This window comes from Lycorma delicatula, chromosome 4 (assembly GCF_047948215.1).
Source record: "Lycorma delicatula isolate Av1 chromosome 4, ASM4794821v1, whole genome shotgun sequence".
NCBI lineage: Eukaryota > Metazoa > Arthropoda > Insecta > Hemiptera > Fulgoridae > Lycorma > Lycorma delicatula.
In genome coordinates, this window is record NC_134458.1 from 172,268,418 (window position 1) to 172,296,231 (window position 27,814).

At 32.1% G+C, this 27,814-nt stretch overlaps 1 protein-coding gene across 1 annotated transcript in view; it reads left to right on the forward strand.

The window, feature by feature from the left end:
- The first annotated feature begins 974 nt into the window (after nt 1–974).
- LOC142324081 (uncharacterized) overlaps nt 975–27,814 on the forward strand; it is a 41,830-nt gene continuing 14,990 nt past the window's right edge. Inside the window, exons 1-4 of the mRNA XM_075364707.1 lie at nt 975–1,110; nt 16,027–16,245; nt 19,856–20,078; nt 23,638–23,778. Of these exons, the coding sequence (XP_075220822.1) occupies nt 16,054–16,245; nt 19,856–20,078; nt 23,638–23,778 (556 nt within the window). The 5' untranslated portion in view covers nt 975–1,110; nt 16,027–16,053. The remainder of the gene's footprint in view (nt 1,111–16,026; nt 16,246–19,855; nt 20,079–23,637; nt 23,779–27,814) is intronic.

Here is a 27,814-nt window from a genome sequence, read left to right on the forward strand (position 1 = left end):
AATTTCTGAGTGTCTTATAGTTATAAAATATTAGCAACAATTTAGTATAATTAGTCTAAAATGGTCTATAATCGTCAAGTCAAAAAACGGTAGAGTGCAAATGTTTTGAAAAAGTTAATACAGCATTTATTTATTATGAATAGTTTCTCATATGTTTTAAATGATCATAAAGTTTAACTGGATTAAAAATTTAAGTTATACTTTCTCAGGTTGACAGAAAAGTGATTGGGGAATAAAGACCTTCTTCAATACTTCTACAGTTTTCATTAAGTAAATTTCTCACTTCTTGTTTCTTCAGCCCAATTAGTCTCAAACTACTAAACGCGGTATAAATTCAGAACACAAACATCACCACTTTTTTGCGGTATTTGTACCTTTTCAGGATTTTATGTCAAATCACACCAACGTATAATCTCACGTGGAGCGTGCAGCACAGACTTAAATTTTTATTTTGGTACATGTACAGTGGGATTTTTAATAGTTTCATGACTTACAACAGCGAGGTCATTAAAAGTGATATGGGTGCATCCACACTTATATTATCTGCAATTTTGCCACAAGAAACGTACGACTAATGGTATAATCCTTCTGGTTTTGTCGACAATCTTCTTTCATCTTTTTGTGTCTATAAGTAACACTTCTGACAGGGATACCAAATTTAAAAAATAACTATTTGTTTCAGATTGTTTGTTAGGATTAAAAATATTTTTCCTAATAGTTTGTTATAAAATTACTCTTCATAAATTTTTCTAGTAGAAAATAAATTAAAATGTTTTCCTGCATTCCATCCTATACATATTTTTCTCATTTTATCCTGCATATTCATTTTACATATAAATGCACAAGGAATACATTTAAAATAAATTTGCTCAACATAACGGAAATATTAAATCTTACACCTTTATTATTCTTTTTTAAGTTTATTTTTTTTATTAAAATACATTTTGATATTCCAGAGAGTAAATCATATGTTCGTTTATTACCAACAATAGGCTGAACGCTGAATTAGTTAAACTGTGTAGTTAAGGAAGTAAAATTTATTTATTTAGTGCTTCGTTGGTCCAAACAACAAGAATACCTTTCGCTGTTAAAATATACAGTAAATTTAAGGTAAATAACGGTGACTCTGTTTTAATTTATACTAGTTTTAATAGCGATGTTTTTGTGTATTCAGTTTAATCTAAAAAATTGTCATATCTTGTATTTTTGGTTGGAGTTGAACCGGTGTTCAACCGGAATCTTATCAAATTATTTAACTGGACTACTCTCATGTAGGTATTATAACTTAATTCTGTCCGGTTAATGCTAAAATATTTATTGAGTTCATTATAATTTTCGAATTTGCCGAGATTTGGTGGTCAGTTAATTAACCACAAGTACAATTTATGTATGTTATAAATTGCCGTATTTACCAGCGGTTCTTGTGAATTTTTTTCTTTTTTTTAGAACTAAGATTTGTTAATTTTTAAATTACTGAACAAAGTAATGTTAAGCTAAAATTTTTGGACTTAAGTTTTCACAACCAAAAACATGTAGTACAAACAAATCCACAACCATCATTGAGTATTACATGTAAAATAAATGTATAACCATTTTTTACATGCCACTCGCATGATCAGTAGCTTACCACTAAACTATTAATATGCAATATGTATTAGGATAGTGAAGTCTTTGTAACGGGTATACATGACCCCTACTGAGCTTATACTTTTGAGGCATTCTTACATGAAATTCATGTCTACTGGCCATCTAAATAAGTAAAATATATATATATATACACGATACAACTCTATCGTGTAGAGTTGTCTACAAAGGTTGTTTGATTTTTTCATTAGGAGATCCTACAACCGATAAGTACCGAAATTTTTGAAAGTATTTTTTTTTATAAAACAATCATCTATTACAAATGTTTAATGGAAAGACTTATTTACAAGGTGTTATTTTAAATTTACTTATAGTACTGATTACAGTAATGACTGGTGGTGCTGCATGCTTAAAACAAGCGAAAAGATAAATGTGGTTCAACTTCCCAAATTTGGAAAAGACCTCATATTTTCATTCAAAACATTTTTTGATGAATGCCTTTAAATTTGTCATCTACTGAAAATTGATTTGTAGTTTCACCTTGCAAACGTGTCAATGAGGTGATAGAAAATTTGATAAGTAGGGGTTACTGTTATGATCTCAATTAGGAAAACATGCACCTCTCCAATGTAACTGTAACTGATGTGGTCACTGTCTATTTCAGAACAATGTTAAAAAATAAACAAGAGTTTAAAGCCTGAAATTTAATAAATTGACCGTTTAAACTTTGACAGCCCCCTGGAGAAAATGTTAAAATTGTTCTGTTATACTACTAAAGCTAAAGTACAATCTGGGCAGAAGCTCTTTGTATGCTTCATGTCCAGTTTATTTTCTGCAAAGAAGAGCATAGTTTCTTATTTTTTTTTATTTCAGCTATTAAGTTCTCTTTTAATGTTTAATGCCATGCTTTCAGTTCTGTGGTGCATGGTATATATGATTTGACAGCAGTATTGATCTAGCTTCTTAGCTCACAGTTCACTTAATACTAATCATATCTTTCACAGCAAGTAACAGCTTTTCACCGGTTGTATGAGCTTTTCCACACTTCTTAAGATTGCTAAGAAAGAAAGATGCCTCAATTTTCTTTTCAGTTCTGCCTATGTAAAAAATTAATTTTCTTTGTGCATTTATCTTGATAATTTTCAAACAAAATATTTCATAGGTTTGTTTTCTAATATGGAATGTTTAGAACTATGGAAATGCAGTTTCAATAAATGGATTACACATTGATGTTCTTTGCCATTGTTTACATTTGACAGTAAATCCAATATTAATGTAGTAATTTTTTTTTCAACTTTTAGTATTTTAGTAGTAAAAAGGCCCTGACTTGTCCCAAATTCTGGTTCTGAAGTAGAGCTCGTTGGTACAGGTTTTTTTTAACTAAATGTTTGTTGTTGCTGAATTAAGCAATTTGTCCTTCCCCATTTATGGACGCTGAAGCAGTGTTGAACTTGCTAACAGGTTCCGCAGGATTCCTGCGCACTGACTAAACCTCCAACCTTGGCAACCCGCCCCTCCTGGGAATAGCTGGTAAAGCATTACTTAAGAAGGGGGGATAAGCGCATGCGCACACATACCCCCCCCCCCAACACACATACACACACACACACACACACACAAAACAAGTAGCAAGGTACATACACACACAAAACAACACCAAACACATTTGAACCAATCAAATCAACATGTATACACCACCCGTGTACAGACACACACACACACATAAACTCTTGCAACACTCGTGCTTAACCATATGCATACTTACATGCCATCAGCTCTAGTTCAGAAGTGGGGGAAGCCCCCGGGAAATGTAATTTCTCTGTTTCAGCTTACCTGGCAACAGCCACCCAGTGATTCTTACTGGTTAACGTAATTTCCTGGAGGTCCTCAGGTTCAAACCTCTGCCAATAGCATCCACGATCTCCTCATGCTCTACCAAAAATCTAGAACAGCAAAAATATACATGAAAAGGCATCTCTTAAACCCCACAAGCAGGGCTGCTATCAGAGTGGTCCAACTCAAACCTGTAGAGGTACGCCCTAAATCCTCCATGGCCTGCCAGCAGCTGAATAAAATTAAAATCAAATGAGCCATGGGTTCTTCCAGACCATCTCCCAACAGCATATCAACCTGTAGGTCCATCGGCCCTTCGCACAGCAGTCCCATCTCTCCTTCCAATTCCTTAACATTTTCTCAGTAATTGCTGCACTTACTTCTTTTTTTTCAACTGAGATCATAGCCCTATATTTGTGCATCTTCTTTCTATGCATAGTCATGAAGTCAATTGGGAGCAACCTGGAAATTACCTCCATGGCCTCCAAGAGGACAGTCCTGTAGGCTGTCGCAACCTTGAGACAACACTTCCTATGGAGAGCCTCCAATATGCCTCTGTAGTTCCTATACTTAATATCTGCCCAAATTTCAGTACCATACAGTAAGGTGGTGTATGCCACTCCAGTGAGTAGCCTCCTCCTGCAAAATGCCTGCAATATAGCGCATAACTCTCTTTGCCTTTTCAGACGCTTCAAGAGCATGCATACCAAACTCAGTCTAGCATCGATCCAAATACTCAAATATTCTGTTGCGGCCTTAAGACTTAATTCTACCCTCCAACTCAATGTCACTGTTGGCGTGAGTTTAGCAGAATAAATTACAATCATTTCGGTTTTCGTCGAACAGAGCCGGCTTCCACCATCAGCTTGCAACAGAGTAACAGGAGTCTGATCTTTGAGGCAGCCTCTCTCCGTGTATCCACCTCTATAAGTAATAGGATCATCTGCACATGATCATCACCTTCAAAGGCAGTGGTACACTAAAAAACACTCCGTCATAAGTTATATTCCAGAGGGTCAGACCTTGGACCAACCCCTGGGGTACTTCTCTGTCCACTACATGTTCGAGGATGCCACCATCATGTATGATATATCTGCCTGTAAAACATGAGCAGATGATCCGCTAAGTATAGTGGAACTCAAAACCTTTCTAGCGCATTCTGATGGTGATGTAGGAAACACTGTTAAATGCATTCCTCACATCCAGTGTGACCAGAACGCACATCTACTTCTTTGCATCCCCGGTGACCAGCCATAATTCACTCCGTCAAACCCTGTACATCAGCAACAGCATCCAATGCAGATCAGCCTTTAATGAAACCGTACTGATTTCGGTGGACTCTACCCACTCCCTCCACCACACTTCGTTGGCAGTATCATTTGTTCAAAAACTTTGGCCAATGTATCTATCGTAGATAAAGGTCGATAGGAGGATGGCAATGCCAAGTCCCCACCCAGTTTTGGAATCAAGACCAGGTGCTGGCACCTCCACCTCAAAGGGAATACTCCCTCTTTCAAACAGGTGTTGTTTACACTTAAAATCACCTCAGGGTCAGCTCCAACTACAGCCTTAACCATATTTGGCAGGCGATCTGAGCCCAGTGCCTTCTCAGAGGGCACTTGCTGAGTTGGGCTTCCTACTTCAAACAACAGCAGTGCCCCGCATCAGGCTCCACATCAGTCAGTGCCCCATCACCATAGGGAAAGAGCTCCTCAATTATGTGCGCAACCTCTTGTCGCTTCTCTGGTCAGTAGTGTTCTGGGTTTCAATGCTCTCCTCCATATGTTGATTTATAGCTTGTTGTTGGTAATAATATTTTTAGCTAATAATATTCTTCTCTTGCTTTATTAAGCTACTTATCCATGTTTTATATTTGTCAGCTAAACTAAACTAAAATTATTGAAGCAAAATGCAAAAGTATGCATATAAGAAAAAGACACTAGACTCTTCTGTTACACAGTTCAATTATATCAAATGAAAACTGCAATAACAAATTGCAAGTTTTCTTGTGTATTGTACTAATAAAAAAAGTTACAACCTCTCAAAAATCTTGAAAAACCTGTAAGTGATACCATTTTGACTAACTAAATAAGTGCTCCAAGGGGGTTTCTTGTCTTCTTTTTGCACTTTTTATATTTAGTCCCTATGTTGTTGAAGTTGATGTTTTCAATTTAAAAATTATTGATAGCTTGTAATTTAATAACTTAACCAATACCAGTAACCTAATACAATTTTGATTCAAAAATGCTTGTAAAACTAAATTAAATAAATATAATATAAATCCATTTTTATTTTTATATTGGTTTAGTTTTGTAAACACTACCAAAGAAAAAATAAATTAGCAAAATTTTAATTATTATTCAATGAAATAGCATGTTTTTGTAGCTGTGAAAGTTTTTGTTAACAAACACCTGTGATATCTCTTTTGATAATTCTCTTGAAATTGTGTGAGAACAACCAGTCACTGTAGTTAGTTCAGGTGATGTCAACTTTCTCAGGACTTAGCAGATCAGTACCCACACTCTTGTCGTCTTGAGACATTATATTTGGTTCAGCTGGGTGAAAAAAATGAACCTGCATATGCACATTGTCATTTTTGAGGCTGCTGTCTACCTCTTTTGAAAATTTTTATATTTTTGAAAAAAAAAACTTTTGAAAGGGTTAACGCAGACTTTCCAGGAAGTAAATTTAAATTTGGAAAAATGTGTTCTTTAAGAGCTTCATGTAATGTTATTTTTAAAGTTTTTCTTAACTGTTTGAGTTCGCAAAGGGTTACAACAGAACTGACTGTATTGGTGACTGAATTTTGACAAAAACGTTTTTTCATGATAAAAACACTAGTGACGCTCACTAAATTTGCAAATTTTAGTGAGTTCTTTTGGCACTGTACCGTACACTGTTTTGACACCTTCATTCATGTATGGAACATTGTTCTTCGCATTGTTGTATATGAAATTTAATTGAAAACTTGCATATATAATAAGTATAAAGCGTATTTAATAAACACTTTCAAACGCAGGATGAAATTTGAGATGCTTTGTAAAGATGTGACCAGGTTTCAGACTGTCAGAACACTGCTGTTGGATGGTTCAAACAAGTGCCAAGAAGACAAACTGCCTTTGAGCACTTAGAGAGTCAAATAGACAGATCGCTGGACCAGTCTTTTACCTTGAGAAAATATGAATAAATTGAATTTGTTTATCCTCCCAGGACCAATAGTTTTTTAGTTTGATTTTTTTCATAAACCCTTGCAATCACAAAAATAGGTGTGCACACCTTAACAAAAATTGCCACCACAGGTAAAAACTGCTTAAGTAAAATATAAAAAAAAAAAAAAATAGTTTTAAGGTTCATTAAAGTTTGCTTCAACTGAGTTTAAACTTTAATCAAAGTTTAGTTACCCCACAGATAAGAGAAACTGCTTCAGCATTATTTGCTGATAAATTTAAAGGAAACTGTAGTAAAACCTTTATAAAAGTATCATTAGAATTTACACAATTGGAAAAAGAGGTAACAGCAAATCAAATATTTGAAAATTGTAAATAAATAAAATTGTATATAAAAAATGTAGAAGGCATTTATGAAATTGATTTTAGTACATATTATTTGTACACTTTAAATGAGTCTGTACACTTTTAAAAAAAGTTAAATTAAGTCAATAATTAATTAATCCATCCACTGAATAATTTTTTGAGAAGCTATCTTACAATTTTCTATTGCATAAAATTGCAATTTATATTTCCTTTAATACTCATTCTGTACAGTAGAAAAAGTTGGCTAGCTCAGAAATGTGTTCTTAAATTGTTTTTTGGTTATCCATAAGTATGAGAATTGTTTGGTTATCCATAAACAAATATATATCAACCTTTACGAAGGGCCTTGTTATGCTTCCTTTGGGATTTTTAATAATTTCCGACAATTTGAAAAAATCTTCCCACAACTTCTAAATAAAATTAAAAAGTTTTAAATTATGGAAACTGTGTTACTCTGTTGCTAAATTTTTAAATAATACTAATTAAAACTAAACATTTTGTTTTAGGATAGTTTAAAAACTTAGTTTAAATGTTAAAATTTTTAGTTAAATGTTTTTAATTAAAACATTTTTAATTAATGTTTTAATTAGTATTACTTAAAAATTTAGCAACAGAGTAACACAGTTTACATAATTTAAAAACTTTTTAATTTTGATTTAGGATAGTTTAAAATTTTGTTTTAGGATCATGTTAAATTTTTTCATAATTCTTTTTGTTTAAAAAAAGAGTAATCATCCAGGTCCTATTGAACAAGTTTTGGATAATGGATCCGCCACCAGGGGATGAATTGCAATCACAACAGAAACCACAATCACCTCGACAGTCTCAACAAGCACAATCACCTCGACAGTCTCAACAAGCACAATCACCACGAACATCTCAACAGCAAGCACAATCACCACGACAATCACAACAGCAACCACTACAAGTAGAAGCACAATCACCGCCACCAAATTCGGCATCGGCATCTGAGTTTGATGTAGATGATGAACCAGATGAGACATTTAAAGAAAGATTATGGGGACTTACTGAAATGTTTCCAGAGCCTATTGCTGAGGGAATAGCAGATTGTACAAATGAATTTGCTGAAGCGTTTACAAAATTTTACAGATTTTTTAGAACTTCAACATGGATGATTGTCACATCTACTATCATACTTCTAGGACCTCTTTATGTAGAATGGTCTAAATTAGCATATGAACGAAGCCAGATGGAACAGTTTGGACCTTGCGCCGGTGTTAAACGTAGTCAATTCTTAAAGAAACAAGGTTGTCATCCTTGCCAACCTTTTAGACCACAGAATTAAGTTAGTTTTTACTTAGTCAGTCTAGTCAAGTATTTTGAATTAAAAAAATTGAGGATTTTAAGAACTAATTTATAAAAGCTTTATAAATGTTTTATGTATTTATAACTGTTTTAAGTATTTTTTTTTTTATGTCTGTGATATTTTAAATTTTAATTTTAATCTTTCAATAAAAAATAAAATTTTATCAATTTTAAAAGTTGAACTGTTTATTCAATTAGTATCTGCTCAATAACTGTATACATAAATAACATTATTTATCAATAACTGTATTCAAACGGATGATTGTCTTGATCCTTAGATCATCTCTTCTGTATTGTATCAGAATTTAACACTACTTATTAAAAACACAAAGTGGTTTTATTACTATGATTAGTAATGAATGGGTGGCGGCTACTCCTTTATATGTAACACCTTTATATGTAATGTTTTACATGCATTAAAAATTCGTACAAATATAATTTATTTACTATTTTGTATACAATTCACAAACAATAATTACAGATTGTATTGTGTAGAGTTTAATTATGAATGTATATTGTATTACGCATTACATTCAAAGTTTAATTTGGAAGGCTTACAATAGAAACAAACTTAGCTTGGCTTTACAACCAATCTTTTGTAAGCCTTCCCAGTCAACCAAACCATACAAAAAGTATTTTTAGATTTTTCAACACAGATCCATTTAGGGTCTGTCAAAAGAAACTGTGGATAGTAAGAAAAGCATTACTCAGAGGAGGACCATGAAGTAAGACTCCCTCCAGAGAATTTACAATCCCGTTGGTCAGGGTATCTTTACTGTAAAATTCTTTTTCTTATAGTTCTTAAAGAGCTGTTTGATAATAGTTTGTATTTTAAGGAAAACCTCCATTTTTGCAATTTTTGTTCCATAGCAAGTCCTCCTCAGCATCTCAAATAATTAATCAATTACTTTTACTTGGTGATTCAAGCCCAAGTGCATGTATAGTATTTTCTAGTGCTAGTACATCTCCCTACATTCTGGATCCCTTACAATCCAAATGTTGCTTGCATGTCTGCACAATTTTTTTCCTTTTACCTACTCCTCCAATATTAAAGCGATATTAACTGTATTATCTTCTTTTAACTGTATTTTTCCAAATGCTTCTTTCATCAATTTGCCACATCACCTCTAAATTTATCACCTTATCCACCCATCTGATTTTTAACATTCTCCTGTAGCACCATATTTCAAAAGCTTCTAATCTTTTCTTCTCAGGTACTCTGATCATCCAAGTTTCACTTCCATATAAAGTTATGCTCCAAACATAAACTTTCAAAAATCTTTTCCTGATGTTTAAATTCAGATGTATATGCTGCTCAAAATGAAAGAGGGCTTAACAGGAATCATTTAATGTTTATCATTACACAAGTTTATATCACAGTAAGTGTTTCAACATTTAAATGAAGTTATCCTGAAACAAAATAATTCTGATAATGAAGTAATGCAATCTGACATGTACAAATTTTATTGCAGCAAAAAGATTATATTTAGCCATTAATAAAACTTAAATCATCACTTTAAAATCCTTAATACTTGCATGAAGTGTAGTGTTTACACCTTAAGATACCTAGATTTTCATTAAAATTGTGTGAACAATTCATTTTAATTAAGTATGACTAAGCAACACGTAGTATGATGATTTTAAGAAAGAGATTTAGATCCATTTTTCTCCTTTTACAATTATACAGATGTATTTGATTCAAACTTGTAAAATGAAATATAAAATTCAAAATTATTAGAGATCTTAAATATGAGGTCTGTTATATTTAGTGATGTGCAATAACCTCTAACCACATGTTCTTGGATTATCTCATTTAGTTTCTCATCATTTAGTTTTCATGATTTGAGTGCAATGTGTTTGTGTAGTGATTTTTGTAATGTGCGTTTTTAAGAAGGAATAATACAATTAAAATTTAATGTGAAACAGGAAAACTTTCACAAACTTTTAAGTTTTGAAACAAGATCCTCTGGGTCATATGCAATGCTGTGAATGGTTTTCACTATTTAAAAGATGACTCTCGACTAAAGAAGTCCTTCCGACTTAAACTGATAATGCACACATGTTCAGAAATGACACATGAAAATCTCAGATTGACTGTCTGAGAACTTTCAGAAAGGGTTAGGATCCTGATTGGATCAAGCCATGATATTTTGACTGAAAAATTGAACGTGCATAGAGTTGCAGCAAAGCGTGTTCCTCGTTTGATGACCAAACAGCAGAAAGAATATGGAGTGGACAATTGCCGGCAACTACTTGAACAAGCCAATAACAATGAAACTTTTTTAATTCAGTGGGACCATGAAACTGGAGACGAAAGCTGGGTTTACAGCTATGACATTGAGACCGCGCGCGCGCGCAAGTCATAAAAAAATTGCTTATTAGAAAAATCACTAGTAACACTTGAACATGTTGTACTCAAACACCATCACCACAAAAACTAAAAAAGATATAAACAATCCAAGAAAATGTGGTTACAAAGGAGGTTATGAGGAAATACAATGGTGCCAACTGCACCTCACTAAATATTTCCATTGGCACATAATTAAAAAAAGTTTGGTTATTTTTTGAACAGACCTTGTTTACATTACCTAGTAATCAATAATGATAAATAATAAAAATAAAAATTTGACAGCATGATGAAATATTACCAGATATAACTAAACTTAGTCAATTTATATGACAAACATAACTTTTAAGTTGAATTACTCAAAATTCATAAGAAAAATAATTTACAATTTGTACTGAAAAGTAAAAGGTACACAATATAAATTGAACTAATACAATTGACTTTTGATAAAATGAGGTTCCCTTTCATTCCATGTGTTGTCAGTTTCATTCTTATCTTAGAGGAAGTTCCCTTAAGAGTTTTGTTTTTTACACATAACTAAAAGTTTTTTTAGTTTAAAAATGTATTGACTTTGATATTTCTCATTTTTTGTTCTGATCATTGCTTCTTGTTGGATAATTAGTGTTTTAATTATCATTAATTATCATTAGTGTTTTTAATTATTTCTTTGCAAGTTTTTTTATCAAAACATGTTTCTTGCCATTGTTTTATTTTGCTAGTGGTAGTTTCACATATTTATTGTTTCAATTGACCTCCAATTTTTAAATTAAAATGAAACTAAAAGTATAAAAAATATAATTTTCTTAAAAAATAACTTAAACAATAAAATGTAAGTTGTTTTTAATACATATGCTTATCTTTAAAATTTGAAATAAGTGCAGGTTGTAAAAATAGTATTTTTATTTATTTTCAAGTCTTAATTTTAAGGGGGAAAAATTGGTAAAACATGGTGTTAAAATAATGAACTGATAAATTTAAATTTTGAAATTGGCAAATTAATATTTGCACTTAAAGAAACTTGTTCTGTTTACTTTTCAAATGGATTCTAGAAAATAATTCTTTAGCTTTATTTGCTGGATCAAGTGAAGATCTGTGGAAAATAGCTGTGTATACAAAACATCTGTAATTTACTCTGCGGATGTTATTTTTATGTCCATTTTCTGCACTTAGGCAGGTTGTATTTTTGTTACCTGATACATACTGTAGGGTAAGTAATATGGAAATTTTTAGCTCATGAAAATTCAATGGATACATCATAAACACAATATTCACCAATACATAAAGATTACAGACCATTACATAAGTACTAAAAATAAAAGTTAAAAAACACACTGAATGTGACACCTCTTGATTGTGGGACTGGAATGCTTGCCACTTAGCTTCTGGCACTGCTGTGATTGCAGATAAAGGAATAAGCTACTTGAACCAGTTAAAAATTTTAAGTTGGAAGCTGCTGTTTTTGATTTAAAGTTGTATTTAAAGAAAAGAAAATCTATTAAGACAGTTCAAAGCTGTGTTTTATACATAACTCTGTTTATATGTAGGTCATTTAGCGTTATAATTTTTCAATTTAAAAATATCAATTTGCGAAAAATGAATTATCTACAAATGAAAAAGTGTTAAAATGTATTTTAATATTTCGAAGTAATAAGATTGGAGTGTGTAATAATTTATCAATGGGGGCCAAATGAAGTAATTCTAGGAATATACTTCTTTATTCTAGTTAAGGAATTTTTTTGTCAGCTGTTGGCCAACTTTAATAATTTAACAGTTTGTGGGTGGGCTTGTTATCAAATTGTCTAGTGAAACTGCATGGTCCATTATCCCACTCCACTATAACTTACACTTATCCTAATATTAGTAAGTAATATTACTACACTTATTCTAATATTAGGATAATATTATCCTAATATTAGAGCTCTTGGTTCTTACATTAAAAGTTAATACAAAATTTTTCTGTCGGTGGTATAACGATGATTTTTGGTATTAAAAGATCCTTAGGAAGGTGGTATAGGATGAGTACACTTTGGTTGTGTTTTCCAGATAGCATAAATAAGTAGACAAAACTCTAATAATGTTAATTGATAAACTGAAATACGTAAGTTATAGGAAGGTGCACAGAGAGCTCCCTTTTTTGTGTCATATTTACAAGAAGGGATATAAAAAGTAAGAAAATTATTCGCTAAATTTTTTTTATAAAGATGTAATTAAAGAGAAAAATTTAAAAAGGATAAGTATCAAAAACTCTTTTTAATATTCTATTTTATATGCTCCTGCAGCTATTTTCAGTCAAAAAATTTCTGGCAATCAGAAATGTGATTTTTTCCCCCCTTTTTTTCATAATAATAATAATAGTAATAAAAAAGTATAAGTATTTTTTATGTTTACATTAAAAATATAGCTTATTGAATAATAAGCTGTAAGACTATGAAGTATTTTCCTTGATTATCTAAAAATTGAATTGGCCTTTTAGTTTTAGACTTAGTAAGTTTTTGAGTATTATCTTGTTTATTAATTTATTTCAGTAGCATTCTTTACTGTTTTGTATTGTAAATAAAAATTTAATGTATACGTACTTCACTGTTGTGTTAATGTTCTTAATATGTAGCTTGAGCTGATAATCATAAGAAAGAATGATAAACGAACAATTATGCTGCAATGTCTGAAGTAAATATAAGTAAATTGTAAATCAACTACTTTTCCTGTTAATTAATTTATTTACAATTCCCTTTAGTTAGTAGTAATTTATTTTCATAGCTGATATCTGATACGTTTATAGTTAAATCTTCTAACTTTCCAGTCTAGTTATTGGTTTTTTAAATACTTTTTTTATTTAATCCTTTTTTATATCTTTATAACTTATACTTATTCCTTATCCTCTTGCTATATGCTTCTGATCAATAGTTCTTCTTAGACAACTAGTACCCTTCGTCCCTCTTACACTTCTTGAAACCATAAGTAATAATTTGCTGATTTTGTATGTTATTTTATCTATGCTGCTTTAGAATTAAGATTTACTGCTTATTCATAGGGAAATAAATTACTTGTTTTCTATGATAATCAGGTGCTATTCATAGTACTTGTATTGTGTGTGTCACTATTGATTTTACCTTTATTTTCCAAGAGAATTGATGTATTAATGTTACATAAGCTGATCACTGTGATGGAGTAGTAGCGTCTTCTATCTTTCATCTGTAGGTTCTTAGTTCAAGTCCTATTAAGGCTTTATATATATTTTATTCTCTACAGAAAATTCATTTCATTATTGTGGATCAGCACTGTTAGAGGCTACCAGCCAGGATAAAGTGGAATATAAAATTGTTAATTGCTGTTGGGTTTTCTCAACTTCAAGTCAGTTTTAATACACAACAAATCTATTCATTGTTTGGGAACAGATTTTAAACATTTCTATAAAAAAAAATTGCATCTGTAGATTTTATTTCATTTTTTCTTATCGCTTTATGCATGGGTTTCTTCAAAGCTATGACAAGTTTTACAATCCATTTGTTATTAAGTATTGTATTTATTAATGTTTTTCTCTGAGTATTTATGTGATTGAAATAAATGTAATAAAAATATATTCTTAATTAATTAAAAATAATACTGTATTACAGTTTTGTTAATAATTAGCCCAGATTATCAAAAATTTTTTATTTTATACATCTACAAACAGCTGTTTATTTTTTCTTATTTATCATTACAGAAATTTATTTCTTGTTTTTAAACATTTTGAAATAACAAAAATCCTTGTAAAACCTGTTCAGAACTGAAGTGAATAAGATTTGGTTTTACATTAAAGCTGTCATTTTTCCAAATTGTTTAATTTAATTTTTGGTTATAGTACAGTTTTAATTTTTTTGATGGTCGCAGTGTTTCAGTTATTCATTGCTTTTCTGCAATAAATATTGACCATTGTAATTTTGTTTGAATAAATGTTGGTCTTTTGATTTTTAACAGTCATATTTTGTTAGAATTAAATTATCTTAAATTTTTTGAAAACAAAAGTGTTGGATTGTGTCAGTAATTTATGTTTAATTTATTTTGATGTTTTAACAAGGATTATTTTTTCAAAAAAAGAATATATGTTTGTTTAAAGTTGCTCAAAGGATACCTCATCTGTAAGAAACTATAGGTAAAACTTTTATAATTTTTCTGAATGGTTTAGGAAAATTTTTTTTACTGTTATAATAATTAACTCATTTTTAAAAAAAATATTTTTAATAACATAGATAAAAAGACTTCTCTTTTTTATTTATGTAAAGTATGTAATTTAGTTCTTCATCTTGTGTCAATGAAAGCCATCATTTTGTGTCAATGAAAGCCATCTTTTCATTACTGTATCTTGATTAAAATTACATTGTTAACCTCCTCATAGGTGATATGAATATATCTACAGAAGATAATTAGTTAGGATTAGAAAATTTAGTGTTAGGAGTTCAAGAATTATTCAATAAATGGTTTCTATTTGTAACTTCAATGTGGATAAACCTGTTACAATGTGATTTTCAGATTGACATTTTATTTCTAATTACGTGAATAGTAATCCCATTAATGATTAGAATTTATTTTGTCCATAATGCTAAATATGTGGGTGTCTTGTTAAAATAATTTTTCATCATAGGACCAAAATGATTTTTTATTTGACAGGATCAAACTTTATTGTTTTTCCTTGAACATGTGAATATCTTAATCAGTTGCTAAGCTTTACATCATTGAAATATTTTTTAAGTCCATACATAGTTTTGTGTAAAATATTGTAAAATAAAACAAAATATCCGTAGGTACACAAGATAGAACAAGTTTTCATGAAAAAGATATATGTTGTCAAACCTTCGTTTTGTCCAAGCAAATAATCATGTAGACTTGATTTTTAGTTACTTAAAAAAAAATGCTCATAATTCTATTCATTTATATTTACAGATTTGACAAAATTTGCTATAAAAAACTGACCAATTTATTTAATGTTAAATCAACTGAGATTTACTTTAACTTGAGCAATATTTTTCTGTAGTTAAGTTTTCACAAAATATTAATTTGATTACTCCAATCACAGAAATACAACATGTACTCAAATGCGTACTTGATTGCTAATTAAACAATTATATTAATTTTTTTGTGTAACTTTATTTATTTATTTCTCTTTTTTTTGTATGTACTTTGTCTGTATAACATTACTATCAAAAGATTTTTCCATGCTCCTTCTAATTAAATGCTGGAACAGTTCATTTTGTTATCTGCAGAATGCAATTGTACAATTTTGGCATGATTTTGTTTTGAATTTTGGCAGTGAATTATTTTTTTGTTTTTTATTTTATGTAAAAATCAGAATTAGAGAAGAAATAGATGTAAATGAAAATACTCATCTTGATTATAAATATGGTTTATTGTTTTTCTTATTTGCAGGTTTTATTTAGTTTGTTGTTGAAGAAAATGGGGAAAAAAAATAACAGAAAATTTAGAGGAGGATTTCTGGGTAAACGAGGAGGAAAGCGTGGTGGTGGGAGTGGCCATGGCAGACATCATGCTAGAGCTCCACCACATCCTTTGAACATATACAAAGTCGGGCCAGACGTTAAGGCTTTGGCTACAAAGTTTCCAGAGCTTAATAAGTATCTGTTACAGGTATTTTTAATTATGTATTTTATTTATCAAAAATTTGCCAGAGAGCATAGGATAATATGGACAAATTAATTGTATATGTAGATGTATTGGATCTAAATGTGCTTTTAAGCTCAACGTGGGTTTTTTATAATTATATTTATTAGTAAAGGCATTTTTGTTTTCTTTAATAAGATAAAAGAATGTTATAATTCAAAATGTAGTCATTGAAAATAATTTTGGTAAATCAATTCAGAAATTTATAACCACATTGGAAATGTTGAATCTTGCTTTTGGCAATTCCTCTATGAATAAAACAAAGTGTTTACAAGTGGTACAAATGTTTCCAATGGGGCCATGAAGATGTTGAAGATGGCAAGTGCCTTGGACGTCCCAGCACATCAACAACCGATGATAATATCAAAAAAGTGAAAAAAATTATTATGGACAATTGCCGAATCACTTTAAGAGAGGTTACTAATGATCTTGGCTCATGTCAAGCAATTTTTCTGATGGTTTGGGTATAAATGTGTGACAACAAAAATTTGTTCCAAAATTGAATTTCAGTCAAAAGCTATGCCAAATGACCATTGCTCAGGAGTTGCTGAATGAAGTGAACAACGATCCAGAACTGCTCAAACAGGTTATAACTGTTGATGAAACATGGGTTTGAAGTCAATAGTAAGGCCCAATCGTCTCAGTTAAAACTTCCTGAAAAGCCAAGACCAAAAACAGTTTGTCAAGTTCGATTGGATATGAAGGTTCTGATCATGTGTTCTTCGATTTCAACGGTTTAGTGTACGAGAGTTCTAGCTACCAGGTCGTACGGTCAGTGAGACCTGGAAGTTCTATGCTGTTTGCAGGAAGCAATCCGAAGAAAATGCTCGGTTGTGTAAAAAGATAATTCATGGCAGTTGCACCAGGACAAAGCACCTGTTCACACTTTACTGCGTGTTCATGAATTTTTGGCCAACAACAACACTGTTATGATACCTCAGCCTCATTCACTGTACATGGTTCCCTGTGACTTCCTCCTATTACCCAAGCTGAAAATAACAATGAAAGTATGAAATTTTGCCAACATTGAAGAGATAAAGACAGAATCACTGAAGGAGCTAAACACCATACAAAAAATTACATTCCAGAGGTGCTTCAAAAATTGGAAAAAGTTCTGGTATGTAAATGTATTATATCTGAAGGAGAGCACTTTGAAGGTGACAAAATCAATATTGATAAATATATAAAATTTTTTTTGAGAAAAACTATAATTCCATGTATTTTTTGATCAAACTTGTATTACTATTTTTTTAATGGTTTTACTTATTTGAAGTATAAAATTTTAGTGGAACTGTCTCATCAAGCTGACCTTTTAAAATGAGACTAGTCATAATATTATTTACATCTGTTTCATCGACTTTCATGGCAGAAGGTTCTGTGTTAAAATTTGTTATAGGCATTGCATTTTTATATGTCTAAAACAAATTCATGTCACCAAATTACTGTTCAGTAATTTGACTATGTCAAATTATGGCTTCAGACTATGTTTCCACAATGGTCCCATCACCAACTACCTCCAGAAGGAAGGAAGAAAAAAATATTTTGAGAAACAGTTTGATTACAAAATATACTATCTACTGTTCCTCAGAATATTTTTTTCTTCCTTCCTTCTGTTTTATTAGGTGACAAATTCTCATAGTACAATCAAGTTGATTTCATTCTGTGATGATTTGTGTTCTATAAAAATAATGTTTTGCAACCTGTTATGGCTTTAAAATTGAATGTACTTTTTATTTTGAGGTGTGCATGTCCATGATTGAAAAGACCTTACCCATAGAGAGGTCTTTCATCAACATTAAATGTCAAAAGAGCTGAGTATTCTCCTTTTTTTTATTACTTTAGGTAACATATGACAGTATTCACTAACTGAAATGTTTGCATGAGTAGATATCATCTAGTATTTCATGATACTTGACCCCACTTAACTAATCAGACCACCCTTTGTAAACAATGAACGTTTCTCAGAATTTGAGGAAGATGTTAAAACATCACTTTAAAATCCTTAAGTAATGCTTTAATCTGTTCCATTAAAGTATGTTCTACTTTCAGAATTAGATCACAAGTTTTTAATTTTTTTAATAGCATTATTGCAGCACTTTTCACTTAGAAGATTTTTTCCTTAGAAGATATTACTTAGGAGGATCATTCAGAAAGTCCTCAGCCTCACAAAGTTTTTAGATTTTTCAGAATTTTTATTTTTTATCATAAGTCACCTTGAAATTTGATGTATTTAGACCAATGACTTTCTAACTTTTTAATGTAGTGTAATTTCTTACCTGTAATGTAGTGTGATTTCCATTTCTGGCAAATTAAGCCAGGGATTCAAACTCAGGACCCCTGGATGAAAGACTGAGTGCTACCACTCTGCTACACAGATCGGTGGAGTGGTTATTACTGTTGGAAATGAAGGGGAATAATCCTTTAAAGTGTAATGTGTATTTTTTTTATGTCTGCAGGATTAGACATGTTTAAACAAAGTACTTTATAACAGCTCAAACTTCAATTTGATCAATTTTTCAGAAAATGTCAAAACTTGTTTGCTTTACTCAGTCTCAAAAAACAAGCAAATAAATTTATTTATCTGAAGCTTTGCAGCATGCCATCTAAAGGATCATATTTAACAAATATCTTAGTAATTTTATCATACTTGTAACATTTCTATGTCATGCCAAGAACTTTTTAAAGTACTCTGGTGCAGTTAAATGTTGTAATTGTTTGTGATTATTTCTTTTGTTTTACTGGGTTATTTTAGTTGTAAAATTTTGTGTTCTTCTAATGTACTTAGCTTTCTTGGATTTTTTGGAAAGATTGTTACTATTATATTAGTAAAAGCTTATATGCTTACAAATGCTTATTGTCTTACTTTACATTATACTAGTAATCTATTCAACAAAAGTTAATTAGAATGGACATAATGTAAAATAAAAAAAAAAGAAATGTAAATTCTAAAATAATGTAATAGTTATTGTAATTGTAATATTTACTTAAGGGTAAGATAATTATATTATTGCAGCAATTTTATAATAATGATTGCTTAATATGTGACATAATACAAAATAAATTTTTTACTAAATTGTTAAGCTAAAAATTTATTAAAAAAATTCACTAAGCAGATTAGACAACGCAACAAAACTATTTTTAAAATCTTGAATCTCCACTGTAAAACTGGAAGACTAATAAATATACTACTTGAAGGAAGTATAAAATACTGTAGAATTGAATGGTTAAAACAATGTTGGAATGAAAGAGCATTCATTTAAAATAAAAGGGCAAGTTTTCTTTAAATAAAAGAATACGCAGAATTCCCACTGACTTTCACAATTTTTTTTTTTATCCTTGACTATGTTAAAAAAAAATTGCATGAATAGAAAATTCAGCAGTACTTTGCAGCTAGAAGTCTAATGAATGAAATCCTTCACATTGATTGAATAGAAAAATAGTATGGTTTACATCACAGGTATTTTTTGATATATCAGCATCTTTTTCTTTAAATTTGTCATTTACAGTTACTTTGATTAAAGTAACTGTTGTGCAGTCATCTTTGTCTTTTATCATCTGCAAGTGTTTGTTGTTTCAGAAACGCGATGGGAAAGCCACTATCGATTTTAAGGATAGAGAATCATTATGTGGGCTGGCTAAAGTTTTACTCAAGAAAGATTTCCAGTTGAATATTGACTTACCAAGTAATAAAATTTTTCCATTTATACAACAGAGAATGAATTATTTGTTGTGGGTAGAAGATATATTGAGAACATTGCCACCTAAGTACAAACCTACAAATGTTCATTGCATTGATATTGGTAAATTTACTTTTAAATTAAGTAAATATGTTTTTTAAATTATTAAAATTATTCTACAAATAAAAAACCACAATCAAAATGCTTATTCAGCTTATTATAACTTGATTTTTTTTTAAAGGCATTACTGTCCCAGGCCTCAGTCAGTCTAAAAATGTTAATAGTACATAGAATGGAATGAAAACTATACCTACTATCTGATTAAATAGTATATTTGGTTAAGGTTGAGAATAATTATTTTGGAAACAGACTGTCAAATTTTCACAAAGTATATAAAAAAAATTAGCTTGGATAGTTATACATTTTTTTTTATCATCTTGAAAACGTTTTGCATTTATTTGAGAGTGCTTTTGGTAAGTTGAGTCTGCTTCTGAACCGTGATAAAAAAAAGGCTTTTCTTTGGTTAATTGTAACTAATATAATCCATAACCAGATTGTTTCAAGTTTTAATGCATTGCTCATTCATTGCAATATTTTAATCGATCTACCAAATCTCAAACTTTTCTAATTAATGTAGACATTGTCACCAAATGGCTTTGACAGCACGTAACGCTTACTAATGTTATGGTAGCTCTGAGTAGGGCTGTTGTTGAATGACTGTGACTGTTTGTAATTCATAACCTTCTGATGGCCCTGAAAAGTGCCATTTTTTGCGTTAGCTCTGAGAAGAGCTGTTAACTCCGGAAGCTAATCTCTGGCAAAGTCTGGAAGTTGTGGCTTGTCCATTGAAGTCTGACTGGGCTTTCCCTCAGCAGCAGTTGGGTTCCCACTACAGCGTGGCAGCGGTGGCCCCAGAGCCCTGCAATGTCGGGTCGGCATTAGTTGCCCTTCACCGGTACGGCCAAGGAGGTTCTCTGTGAGCTACCCCACACTGGGCTGGCTCCTGCTGCTGAGTCCACCAGCCGGGGCTGTTGAAGCCTGGCGAGCTAGAGCAGGAAGGTAGCGTCCACGTCCAGTGACTCCCTCGGTGGGCCGGCCAGGCCTGCTGCTACAGCAGGGATGTTGGCATCCGCTGGGAGGTCCCACGTTGAGCCTTCTTCTTCTTGGTCTTCTCCAGGTGGTCGTCTACGATGAATTGAAAATTCACTCTCGTGCATGCTCTTTTACTGGAGCCTGAGAGTGGTGGGGCTGCAGCGCCGCTATGGTGGGAGAACTGCACGGCCATCTGTGCAACGGTAGTGATGCTTGTATCAGCGCATCCATGTACTGTGCGCCAGTTAGCATCTGAGTTTCTATAACATGTTCGGCCGCTGATACTAAATTAGGCATGTATGTGGTAACAACATATATATTTATATACTATTTTAAAAAGATATATTTCAGCAACTACAACTCAGTAATATAGACCACTTTGTGTTGGCTGCATTAAAAATTCAGTGTTGTACAATAGTGTAAAGGGCCCCCTCCCCCTCTACGATTTCTTTTGGCTAACTGTATTTTTTATTAAAAATAATCCTTACACTTAGATAACTGAAATGTTTAGTAATTGAGTGTTACTTTATTGTTGTCAGTGCTTCTATTGAACAGTTGGAAGTGGTGAGCAGCACCCTAATCTTACTTCAGGATTTAGGGTGTTCATGGGCCCAACTATTCAAAAAAATTTTAATATAAAGAATAAAAATGAACTTAACACACTTAATAACTTTCAACTCAATAGTGCAAAATTTATATACATTTTAAATTTGACAAAAACTATTTAAAAACAAACAACAACGATGAACTGTACTATTTGACCACATACTAAAATAGATTTTTCTCCATATCATTTAAAGGTGACAGCTGTAGTAGTAGTTCTGCAATATCACGAAGGGAGATTGATGCTACTGGAAACAATCCTTAAGAAGCTGCTGACAAGCCCCTGTAAGCAATTCTTTCAAGCGTTCAAACAAAAAATGGTCACAGTGGGACAAATCTGTACTGTAATGAGGGTGGTTGAGGGTTTCTCAGTGTAAATTCCAATTTATCCCTTGTCAAAATCGTGGTGTGTGGCCTGGCGTTGTAATAGAGAAGAATGTCATCTCTTATAGGCCATACCCTGTCTTTTGTTTTGGTTGGTGACTTTTATTGACTGTAGCAGCTGGCAGTTATTAGCTGCATTCACCGTTTGCTGATTGTGGAGAAAATCAATGAGTAAAACTCCCATTGAGTCAAAAAAATCATTGCAAGAACATTTTTGGCTGACGAGACCGGTTTTGGCCTACACTGGAAGCCCTCATCTTTCCTTTGCCACTCCTTACTCGCCTTCACATGTGACGATGCCACAAAGAAAATGGCTCCTTGTGAAATCGATTCGGAAGTCTCTCACAGATTTCCAACCTGACCTGTTTTTGGTCATTAACCTCGGAACCCATCAAGAACTAAATTTCTAAAGCCAAGATGATCATCCCAACTTCCATAGGGAAAAACACTTGCCTTCTGATGATTCTGGTCGCCACACCACCCCTCTCATTCCTGGCCCTAATGGGCTTTTTAACGGAGGTCGTCTTTTGACCCTCTTAACTGATTACATCTCACAGTAATTAGCCAGGCCTTGTTAGGATGCCACCAATGTAAATGCCTCAGTAGATATTTACATCAGTGAGTTTTGATTCAGCCTTTGCTTTCGCAGTAGGCTTCTTTCGGACATTTTTATTGTCCTACTTTGTTGCCCTCTGAACTAGCTTACCGAGTTTGTGGAAGCACAAACCTCATGCCTAGTTCTGCATTTTAAGTAAGCTGTTAGTGAGTAAATGTCTCAGAATGTTGGAGGCAAATTCAGTAAAATAAAACATACCACAAGAAAATGTCTGCAACAACTAGATTTATACCTAGTTCCCTTAGTGAAAGCCTTGATGAACAGTGATAATGGATTGAGTACTCCCGTAGCTGATACCCACTTTTGATACAATTTCTTCAACACTGAACTGGTAATCACCGTTGATAAGCTCTTGAATGGCACTGATGTTGTCAGCTGTGAGACTTGACCTTGGGCGTCGATCATGACTTTTGTGTTTTCTACACTTTCTTGTCCACTATTAAATTGTCTGGCCCACATATACACTCGGTTTTGGTTAGTGTAGCGTCCCCAAACTGTACCTTTAAATGAGTTAAAATTTCCACAGGTTTAACACCTTCATTAGTTAAAAACTATGATCACATGTGCAACAGACGACGGAACCTCTTGCTCATTCTTGGCTGTACTGATGACAGAACATAGCAGAGGAGCTAACCAAGCTGGTCCCCTTCTCTTAACATATCGAACATTAATCTCCCTTTCGACCATCCAGCTTGTAACTGCTTGCTGCTTAGAATAGCAAAATTACTGTTTAAATTTGATTCCTCATTATTTAAACTTATTAAAATGAGTTAGTAACCCATCAAAAGAACACATGGAGTATTAAATAATATTAATTAACAAAATTTAACATACACTTAATAAAATATGATTTTGGTGGCATTTTGCTTTTCTGTTTGTTTAAAAATTTTGTTTGTTCTGTAAATTGTTTATCTAACTTGAATTTAATATTTGTACTGGGTGGTTATGAAAGATAGTTTATTATTAATGTTTTATCATTGTATTTAGGTCTTGGTGCGAGCTGTATGTATGCTTTGATTACTGCTCGTAAAAACAAATGGAATATTCTAACAACTGAAAGCAATTCTATTGTTTTTGACTACGCCACTCGTAATATTAAATCAAACAATCTTGATGATTTGGTTAAAGGTAAGCTTTGATGTTTATGTTTTTATTCTATGCAGTCTTCATTGAAATTTTTATTGGAAATTTTGAAGCCTTAGCTTGAGTTTATATACATCGTTTGCTCATCACTACCTTTGTGTAATTTGTAAGCCTATAGACTCAAAAGTTGGGTGAAAATTTTCTTTTTTCTACTGTAACAAAAAAAAAAAAGGTTGGTTGGAGAAAAAGTTCCTTCATATTTTAATGCAGAAGTAAAACAAGGTTTATTTATATTTTAGATAAAATATATTAAACCAAATATGTGCCAAATTTTTAAAGAAAAAGCATAATCTTGTCACTCTAGAACTTTATGATTTTTATGTAGCGAACTCGACATATGATTATTGAAGCCAACTTAATACTGTTAAGAGAGTTCTGTAGAAACTGAAAAAAATGGTAGACTGGAACTGAAGGTCAACACTATATCATGGGTGCATCAAAACTTTCTAGCAAAGTTCTTTTAGTTTCCACTAAAAATGCATCTGTTGTGATGAAAGACGACACCTTTCCTATTAATCAATTATGGTTGCTTCATTTAAATTTCTGGGTATAGTCTTTAAATGGCAGTTGACCATAGAAGTTAAAATAAAACTTTTGACTGGGCAGCAGCAGCTCATATTGCTCAATTTCCTATCTTATCACACACACAGCATCACTTTTGTTGGCATCAAATCCTAGCTTTTCCATCTTTTGCAGAGCTTCATTTTGCTCTGACCTCAATCTTTCCTGTACATTATTGTCACACAATCTGTTTTTCATTGCCCATAATGAGGCGTTTCAGAAATGACTGAATTTTGTTCTGTGTTAGCAGATAGAACTTTTTGTTTGTATTCAGCCTTTTTCAAATAGTTTAAAACTGTTTTTTTGGCTGATGTTTAGTTCATTACTGATACCATGACTGCTAATGTGTCTGTCTTGCTCAATTTTTCTATGATTTCATCAACTTTTTCAGTCATTAACTGATCAGAGCAAGGTGCATCATCACCAGAATTTCCAGATTCAGAATGCTTGAACAAGCTTTATTCCACCTGTACTGATGCTGTTATGACCATAAACAGCACAGATTATTTTTGCTGCTTGTCATTTTTTCCCCCTTTTTTATAATGAAATTTCAAAATATACAAATCCCTTCTTTGTTTTCATTCACTTTCAGGACAAAATAATTTTTAAATACAGTGTAAAAATAATGCACATGTGAATGTAAAAATAATGTAAATGTGTATGTCTGAAAAATAATGTACCCTTTTCAAAAAACTATTTTTGGCCCCCTGATGTGATATTAGAATCCTTTATATAACAAAAGTAAGGTGATATATCAATTTTTTTTTCCTACCTTACAAAAATTCAGTATGAGTGTCCTTCGTGACACGACAGATATCTATCTAGTCAATAGCCCATTTCCTCCCATACTCGAATCAATATGTCTGTTGTAATGGTAGTAAAGGCTTCTGTGATCTGCTCTCACAGCTCAGTCAGATCTCAAGACATGGTGGGACAAAGAAAGATGCTCACAGTCTTTGACAAAGCCCCACAAAAAAAGAAGTCGCATGGTGTCATGTCCGGTGACCTTGGGGTTCATCTCAACAACACTTCATCATCAGGATCAGTGCAACCTATCCAATGCTGTGGGAGATGTTCATTCAGATACCCTCTCATGTCTTTATGGAAGTGGGATGGAGCTCCATCCTGTTGGAATGAAATCTTGGGAGTCCTCTTCAGGTTGTGGCATCAACCAAATCTGTAGCATGTCAAGATACAATTATCTCTTTACAGTTATTTTTACAAAGAAAAATGGCTTGTAAAGCTTCCTTCTGCATTTGGCATCAAAGACGTTCAACTTTGGAGAATCTCTGATGTACTCAGTGATTAGTAGAAGGTGTTGTGAACCCCAGATTTGAACATTTTGCCTGTTGACTTTGCTGTTGATATGAAAGATCGCTTCATCATTGAAGACTGTCCTGCCCCCAAAATCATAATTTTTCAGGAAGCCCAACATGTCTACACTGAAGACAGTGCGAAGTTGTTTGTCATCTTCAGTGAGTCCTTGCAAAAGTTTCAGCTTTTAAGCCTTGAATTTTAAAAACTTATGACGAACATCCCGGACTGTTGAATGGGGAATACTAACTCACGGCTCGCTTTCTGAACTGACTTTATGGGGCTGTGTTGAAAGATTGCTAAACTCTATCCACTTTCACCTCTGAATGTGAAGAATGGCCAATGCTTTTGCCTTTGCAAAGGTAACCTGTCTCCATAAGTTGTGTATGCCAATGCTTAATGGAGTTCTTGACAGGTGAATCGATCCCCAAACTGTCGCCAAAAGTTGCATTGAACTGTGATAACAGACGTGTTTGTGAATTCCACAGCACAAAGTGCCTTCTGTTGGCACTATCTTGAAAAATTTGAACTCATGGGAACGGCTGGTATTTCAATCAAAATTTGGAATACCTAATAGCAATCAGTGTAACTTACACCTCTCTCTGCACACTGGGCACCTAGATAAAAATAAAGAAAAGGGTACAATCTTTTTTGGACATACCGTAAACTAATATGATCATCTTTCTAAAAATACTCTTGTGATATGTTACCTTTCAAAAGCGTGCAAATGTTGACTGATCTGATTAATATTACCAGTGTTATGTGATCCTAAAGTCAGTCATCCACCTGGAGAATATGAAGAAACTTATTATTGACCTGGCTCCCCTTTAAACATTGAACTATGGTTAATTTTTTATTCCTTCCAGAGACTGGAGTCTAAATATCTTAATATATTCCTGTGAAATTAAAAATTGTAATAACATCACTAAGAGTTTTCTGAGCGATCCTATTTTCTTGATACATGCTAATAGATCCTCTCAATTAAAAAAAAAATTGAACTTGCCTCATAAAAAAATATTTCATATGATACATTTATAGTAAATAAAACAGGCTTATTTTTACACGAATTACTTTTTATTAACTCTATTTCAACTTTAATTATTTCAAATCATCTTTCTGACTTATTGTTGACCTGGCTGACCTTTAAAAATTGAACTATGGTTAATTTTTTTATTTTTACATTTAATATGTGGTTAATGTTCATTTAATTATGAATTTTTAAGCAATCCCATAACTTGATATATGTACCAAAGAGATATTCTTAAAAACTCGGTGCCATAAGGGGTTTGAAATGATGGTGAATTTTTTTTTAATGATAGAAAATAAAATTTAGTGAGGGGTTCCTTATGAAGTGTAAGGTAACAAAATAAGACTTTTTTTTGCCATTCAGAGCAGAGATGTTGAAAATTTATGATACATACCGTCCAGACATTTTTTTTGTTTGGCTTTTTTGTAATTTTATAGAATATTGTTTGTTCACTTTTTATTTTTTAATTAGTAGGTGATTTTAATAAAATAAAATCTTATGAAATATTATTAATGAAAAATACTAATATTTACAAAACCTGTATTACTTAATCAGTTCTGAAGTTTATTTTTATTTAGTTGCATTGAAAAATATATTATTTTTTTGGAAAAACTGTACTGTGGTTTGATACTGTGAAATATATATCATTTTATGTGTGAAATTCAGTTATAACATTTTTTTAAAATGATACCTTTTATGTTGACAAAAAAGATATTATTAGGGTATATGATAAGTTAATTAGTTAGAAGTAATGTATCTTTGTCAACCTTTATGCGCACTAGGTATAAAATTCAGTTCATCACAATATACAATATATTTGCAAAGTGTGGCTGAATTGGCAACACCAAAATGCATTCTTATCTTATTATAAATAGCAGTTGCTATTGCTCTGGTTTTCTCAAGTTTTACAGATCGTAAAATGTTTCTGCCGCACAAAAAAAGTGTAGAGGTATTAAAATTGGGGCTTTTTACTTACCAGAAAGTAGGGTTACTGTTGCAGTCCAATGATTAAGGAAGTTGTTGAGTATGTCTCAGTTATTGCAATACTGCAGTATGGTAGTGAACTGTTTTGTTGAAAGATGACCACTCTTTTTTTTCAATATTTTTAATTTGGGGAAA